This window comes from Oryza brachyantha, chromosome 4 (assembly GCF_000231095.2).
Source record: "Oryza brachyantha chromosome 4, ObraRS2, whole genome shotgun sequence".
Classification (NCBI taxonomy): Eukaryota; Viridiplantae; Streptophyta; class Magnoliopsida; order Poales; family Poaceae; genus Oryza; species Oryza brachyantha.
The window spans coordinates 12,570,633-12,578,020 of NC_023166.2; the positions used below are offsets into that span (position 1 = coordinate 12,570,633).

The following is a 7,388-nucleotide window of genomic DNA, read 5'->3' on the forward strand; positions in this document are numbered from 1 at the left end:
CCCTGCTACTACCAGGGTTTCATTAATTTATCGTGAAAGAGGCTGAAACCGGTCCTAGGTGAAGCGATAATAATCGCGGTTGTCGTTAAAAAACCATGCAAATTTAGAACACAAATATTTTTTTAAAAAAATCATCATGGTTTGGATGTCAAACCGTACGGTTTAACGTGATTATCGCGCAGTTTGGTGTGATATTTGAGAAACCGTATCCCTAAAAAGCTACCGTACCTCGACGATACTTACAATTATCACGATAATCACGGTTTTGTGAACCGAATGTACTACTACCACAACTACGTACTTGATCTGAAGTCTGCCCTGGCTGGCTCCAGCTTTTGCTTCAAGGGCTTGCATGGAGGTGGTGCTCCCGCTGTGGTAGATTAAACAATGACGCAGTGTCGGGTAAAGGAGAACCAGGGGGCTTGCTTTGTGAACCGGGAAAGACAGCGTTTGGACATCTTTTTCTCTTGCCCTAGCCTCTTGGTTGTTGTTTGGGAAGATTTTGCTCCTTCTTGTGTTGCAATGATTAAAGGTGATCAAAGTTCATGCTTCGAAATGTGGTCACCAGATCGATGCCGTCGGATTAATAATCCATGTGATTCATCTACTGCTACAGATTATTCTTCCGGCCGGCACCATATCCCGGTCGATGATTGTATGCGTTGTGACTTGTGCGAAGACCCATGATTAGATGCTCACCCAACTAAAACTACTAAAGCAGTCTTTATCAAATTATCGGCGAGCTGGTTTTGCGGAAACCCATCTCAACATGCCGGCAACGTCGTGATTTTTTTTATTAGATTGATGAAACGGCAAGGGATTTGCTAAATTACATTTGAATGAAAAATGAAACTAAAAACCTGCAAATTTCTGGCCTCAGTGATCTCTTTCATGATTCAAGCTAGCCTTTCTTCTTCTTGTTCGATCGGCTTCAATGAACCCTTACAAGCTCTAGCGGTCCTGACGAACTCGAATAAACGATAATATAGTTAGGGTTTAGATTTTCGGGTTGGGGTGGAAAGAGGAGGGGACGGGGAAGAGGGGAGTTTGTGGGCTTTAAGCGATGGAGATGAAAGATCGTGGCTTGGTTGTGGGCTATGAGGCAGCCAAATCGATAGGGTCATGAGGTGATAATGATGACAAGTTAGGAGATAGGGTGTCTCTGGAGATGACAAAGCCACCTGAGATAGTGAAGATGACAGGGTGGGCACACACTGTTGCTGATTTGGGAGAGGAGGGGTGCAGGAGGCGACTAGGATGGGAAAGTTTCGCGCTAGGTGAGATCTAGAGAACCCTCATCGGGGGAAAACGTGGAAAGATGATAAGGTGTAAAACCATAGCAAACATGAATCTTGAACCAACCTGAACCGTCTAAAAGTGATTGAAATGATGAAGGCTTTTCTTGCAAATGTGCAATAGGTACTCTCAATTCTCAATCTCCACTGATAAAACGCGTGTTATAGTACATGGTAACATGTGGAAGTTGCGGTAGCCGCCAACCAATTTTGCATCTGTATCCATTGTTTGCAGCTTATGCGTGAACAAGTAAAGCATCCTACATGAGGTTGTAAATGAAAATGTATCTATCCTAGCTACCGCGCGTGTCTCAAAACATAGGATTACAAGAAGCCACGGTGGTTTGCATTAGACAGCCATGAAGGAGATTATCGGATGATGTGCAGCGATGAAGCCCTTTATATCATGCTTGCGGTACGCAAAAAAACAACCTTAATCTATTTGTCGTTTAACCGAGGGGGTGTACTAACACTATGGCACGATGATGACGAGCAGCAAATAAGCGAACTCACACCACATGATTGCATAAGACGTGCTCACACAGAGCGATGGGTCAAACAACCCATCCCACCATTTATATATTTTTAGAAAAAAAATTGCTACAGAACAGTTGAAATGACTGAAATTTGCTGGTGGAAATTGTAAAGTTTTGGATTTGATGGAAGATAGAAAAAAATTGTGGTATGTCGTTCATGGACAATTAGACCAATAAAATATTATTTTATGGTGAGCAGAGGAAAGAAAGGCCTATTTTGCCCTCCGTCCATATATGGTTGAGTCTGATTTGCTTTCTCATGTCTCTTGTAGGTCGTTCTCATCGACAAAAAATCCTTGATTCATAGTCTTTACTAGGCGCATAACAAATCTCTAGCAATCCAATGCCAAGCCCCTAAGGCCTCCAAATACGTCGCGAAAAACTTCCTGGTCATAAGGAACAGACAAGGCAATGTGGAGCCATGGATGAAGTCCTTGCTTGTTCTTATATTTAGGAGCTCACTGTGTTTGCAGGGGATACTGACAATGCACTATCATGAAAGGACACATCGAGGACTAAAGCATGCATATGATGATGCAACGACCATCCTATTTAGGTCCAACAAGATGCTCATATGGACATCGGGGCATTCATGTTGCTTCTAGGTGACAAGTGGTCTTGCCTCCCCTTATGTAGGGGCGAATGAGCCTATGGCATCTCCATATAGAGACCTAGCTCCTGTAGTAATTTTATGAGGCTTGACTGTATTCGATGTAAGGCATCAAGAAGAGACATGTTGTAGTGTCTTGTGGGTTACTTGGGCTTAGGTGGCATGCCGGGGCACTCAAGATTGTGCCTTGCACTGTAAATGTGCTCGTAGACATAGACGAGGACTTCACCAGCCATTTCCCTAGCATCGATGATGGAAGAAGATTCATAGGAAGACAGTGGCATGGTCATGGACCGTTGGACAGGAACAACAACGAGAAGACTATTTTCTCCATAAGATCTGGTGGTGCTCAGAGCTACCAATTCAAATTTTAGTAATTTCGAAGTGAAATTGTGAAAATCCCTGGTTATGTCTACCTAGCTACTACGGATCGAGAGGGGAAACTAATGGTGGCTCCCAGTTGCATCCGATCAAAGGAGGCCAGACGACAACTAAGGTTGCATTCAGCAGAGAGGGGAGGTAAGTTAATTTATCTGGTATGAAAAACGTAGTAATAGATTAGTACATGATTAATTAATTACTAAGAAATATAAAATAGATTAATATGATTTTTTTAAAACAACTTTTCTATAATTTTTTTCAAAAAATATACTATTTAGCAGTTCGGAAAACATGTGTGTAAAAAAGAAAAAGAGAGAGGCTTAGTTAACTTATTCCATGGCCGAACACGGCCAAAGGACACTTCATCCTTTTAGAAAACTTCTCTCTCCAAAATAGCTAAAAATAATAAAATAACATAGCCAAAGTTGCCAACGCCCAATGGGCTTTCCGCTGCAGCTCGTGGGCCACAAGGAGAGGCCTGTGCCATGATTGCCGTAATGCATGGCTGCTCACCGATTCGTCCGAGTGCGTCTCAAGTTCACCGCAGCAGCAACCGTACGCACGGCATCCACGCTGATCTCGTGAGTTTTACACGTAGATACATAGTTACATACTACTACGAGCACTAAGTACCAAAAAAAAACACTGACTACTAAAGCGATCTACGTATCGCGACGTGCGGCTGCATGTACGGTGCATGCAACCGCAGTAGTGCCATCAGCAGCCACAGCTTCAGTGCAACACCGTTAGGGCGGCGACGGCGATCGCGCCGAGAGCCGCGGCGGCTGCGTAGCTCGACGGCGCCGACGACTTGTCGGCATCGGTCGTCCCCGCCGGCTCCGGTGGCGGCGGCGGCGCGACGTGGTCGTACGACGGGACGTAGTCGTCGTCGGGCGGCGGGTCGCCGCCCACGGCCGCAGGGGGAGACGGCAGCGCCGGCACGGGCGGGGTCTCCGCGACGGGCGGGTGGGCGCGGAACAGCACGTCGGGGAGCAGCACCCGGTCCAGCTCGTACACCACCATGGCCGCCGTCTCGTACACGGCCCCGACCACCTTGGCGTTCGCCCACCTCGACCTCACGTGGACCACCCCGCCGTCGTACGTCACGTTCACCGCGTACCGCGCGCCGGCGAGCGTCGTCACCGGGTTGCTCTGGCTCAGCCCCTCGAACTCCGCCGGCGTGTAGTGCTTCGCCAGCGAGTGGTACATCAGCAGGTGCTTCAGCTGGTTCTTCGTCAGCCCCGTCAGCACCTGTGTGCATTCCATGATTTCCATCACACCATCCCACGTAATAATACACCAAACCAAACAATTCCTACGTTCTTGGCGTTACCGATGGCTCGACGGCGGCGAAGGCCATGTCGACGGGGACGAAGATGGTGATGCCCTGATCGGTCCGGTACGCCTGGTGCGCGAACACCTCCACGAGGTTGGTCTGCCGGAGGTACATGAGGAAGGTGCTGAAGGGGCCGACGAGGGTGAGCACGTCGGTGAGGTTGCCGCCCTTGTCCCGGGGAGCCGGCGCGGCACCGCCCCCGGCATCTGGCTTCACCGGCGCCGGGGGCGGCCTGGCGAGCGCGCCGGCGAGCAGGATGGAGAGAGTCAGCGCGGTGGTGAGGAACGCGACGGTGAGCTTCATTGCGACAAACTGACAGTGCACCTGCCTGCAGTGTAGGCTGCTAGATCAAGAGGGTGAAGTTGTCTTGAGCGTCTTGTGCGCTATTTTTAACTTCGTGGAGAAAGAAATGGAGATGCGATTTTTATGCGAAGCAAAGATCTCTGGCTCCCTATTTTTTCCAGTGGTTCAGAGGATGCAGGAAGGTGTCAAACGATGATTGTTTTTTGAGCCGTGGCACATGAAACTCAGGCTCCGCCTAGTAATCAAACGTTTGAAAATTTTAATTTCATCAATCAAATTTGATAACTGATGTTTGATGATAATATGAAAGCATACACATAAGTCAAAATTTCCATATACGCTCTTCCTCTATAGTCTCCCATGCATTATGCACATGTTTGACAGAAGAACAAAAAATCAAACGTTTGATCAATAGCAAAAGTGAAACTTCTAGTTCTCTCAAGAGGAAAAACAGAAAGATTCGACTAAGTCATTCGCATAATTTAACTTCATTTTAGTTAGAGCAATTTTATACTCCTTGAAGCAGTACCAAGTATCAAGAGATATCAAATCATAGCCATTAATTATGTTTACTCGGAGGTCTATGATTAATGGATACCTCTTGTTGCCTTGAGAAATATGGTAATTTCGATTGGGAGGGCAGAAAAGGAATTTCGTGTATTTTGGATTGGAATGCAGTGACCACCTAGCGCCAGAGCTCCTCCATGCCGTCGGCGGCCTCGGGGAGCTCGCGGGCTGCGGCGTCGGCGACGTCGGGGTCGGCGGCGGCCATCGGTGGGAGCTCGCGGGCTGCGGCGGCGGTGGCGTCGGGGTCGGTGGTCCGCGGCAGCGCGCAGGGAGCTCGTGGGCTGCGACGGCTGCGGCGTCGGAGTTGGGGTCCACGGTGCCGAGCTCGTGGGCGGCGCGCTGTCGTCGTCGTCGTCGTCGCGAGGTCGCCATCGCGCCGCATCAGTCGTCGGCCGTCGGCGGCGCCGGCAAGAAAGAGATGAGTTTTTCTTATTCCATTCGTTATTCCTTCCAATCCTACCCCTAACGAATTAACGGTTAGATTTATTTAAGTACCTCCTAGTACTTATACCTCATAATATCTCTTAAGTAATATCAAATTACTCTTTTAGTTAATCTCGCGGAAAATGTTATCGTAAATACGTTCATGCAAAAAAATGTATATTACAGTACATACACAGAAGTGTGCACCATTTAGGTGACAAACGAATTGACGAACTCTTCACACCAACATAAACATTGCTGTACGTGCCCACGCGATCCGAAAAAATCGACAACTATATCATCAGAACACTGGTTGCCATCATCGTAGCCAAGATGGCGAGAAGACGGCCAGCGCCAACCCGGCACGACACACTCTTGGCGTCCGTGGAGCCATGCGCGGCTGCGCCGTCATTCGCCTTGTCCGGGTGCACCGGCTCCGGCGCCGGCGCCGGTGCGGGCACTGGTGCCACTTTCGGAGCGGTCGGGAAGATCTGCTCCGGCAGCAGCACCCTGTTCAGCGCGTACACCGCCACCGGCGGCGTCGAGTACACGCTGCTGACGAGCTTCGCGGTGGCCCAGCCGGACTCGACGCGGATCGTCCCGGCGGCGTCGGTGACGTTGACGCCGTACTGCTGCGGCCCGCCGGCGAACGTGGCCACCGGGCTCGACGCGGCCAGCGCCGAGAACGACGAGAGCGGGTAGTACCGGGGCATCCCGTGGCACAGCATCAGCGTGCGGAGCTGGTCGGCGGTGAGGTTGGACAGCGCGGCCCCGTCGATGGCCGCGAACGCCGAGTCCTCGGGCGCGAACACGGTGACGCCCTGCCCGTCGGTGCTGTTGGCCTGGCTCTGCAGCGTCGCGATCACGCCGGTCTTGGTGAGGTAGCCCAGGAACGCGCCGTAGGGTCCGGCGAGGGACAGCAGCTCGGCGAGGTCGACGTGCCGGGGCGCCGGCGCCGGCGCCGGGGCAGGGCCACCGGCCAGGGCCTTCTTCTGGGACAACGCGACGCGCGGGAGCGCGAGGCACAGCACAGCGACGGCGAGCACGGCGGGTTTCAGCTCCATCGCTGCAGTGCTACGTAGCCGAGGCCTTGACGACGCCATGAGCAGCGAGGAGAGCTTTATATAGTGGATTTTGCAGCTGATCGATCGATCAGCGATCGCACAGGAAAATGGTGGAAGTACAAGGGGGTGGCGATTGGCTGGCGTTGGGTAGGCTGGCTGTCACCGTCGAGTGGTCAACCTTCAGACCCTGAACACGATCGTACGATTCGGGAATGTTTTGCTGCCGACAGTTTTAGATAATTAGGGCTTGTTCAGTTTACAATTTTTTATTTTTTTTACAAAAACATCGTATCAGATATAGACGTTTAAAGTATTAAACATAGTCTAATTACAAAATAAATTATAGATTTCGCCAAAAAACTACGAGACGAATCTTTTGAGCCTAATTAATTCGTTATTAGCACATGTAGTTACTATAGTACTTATGGCTAATCATATATTAATTAGGCTCAAAAGATTCGTCTCACGATTTGCTTCATTTCTGTGTAATTAGTTTTAATATTTATATATATTTAATACTCTATTTAAGTGTCAAAAATTCGATGGGATGCTTTTGAAAAAGCATTTTGGAAACTAATTAGGACCTTAGTAGTAGATTTGTAGCAGAGACGCAGAATAATGTCCTAAAGAAATACGACTTTCATGCACCGACAGGGCGACAAGAAGCGCCGAACAGACGTGGGGGCTGAATGGCTGGTGTCAATCGATTAAGGCCTTGTTTAGTTTTTAAATTTTTTTTTTCAAAAATATCACATCGAATTTTTAGACATCTAAATAAAGTATTAAACATAGATGAATAAAAATTGCACAATTATGTAAGAAATCTTGAGACGAATCTTTTTTAAGCCTAATTAGTCCATAATTAACCATAAG

The 7,388-nt window shown here is 49.0% G+C and overlaps 1 protein-coding gene and 1 pseudogene across 1 annotated transcript; both read right to left on the reverse strand.

The window, feature by feature from the left end:
• Positions 1 to 3,105: 3,105 nt before the first annotated feature.
• On the reverse strand, positions 3,106 to 4,529 carry LOC102704419 (fasciclin-like arabinogalactan protein 7). The gene is made up of 2 exons (XM_006653451.2): positions 4,156 to 4,529; positions 3,106 to 4,073 (listed from the first exon to the last, which is right to left on the reverse strand). Exons 1-2 carry the CDS (start codon positions 4,459 to 4,461, stop codon positions 3,555 to 3,557), a joined length of 825 nt encoding a protein of 274 aa, XP_006653514.1. The 5' UTR covers positions 4,462 to 4,529; the 3' UTR covers positions 3,106 to 3,554.
• Positions 4,530 to 5,597: 1,068 nt separating this feature from the next.
• Positions 5,598 to 6,522, reverse strand: LOC102704701 (annotated as a pseudogene).
• Positions 6,523 to 7,388: the final 866 nt, after the last annotated feature.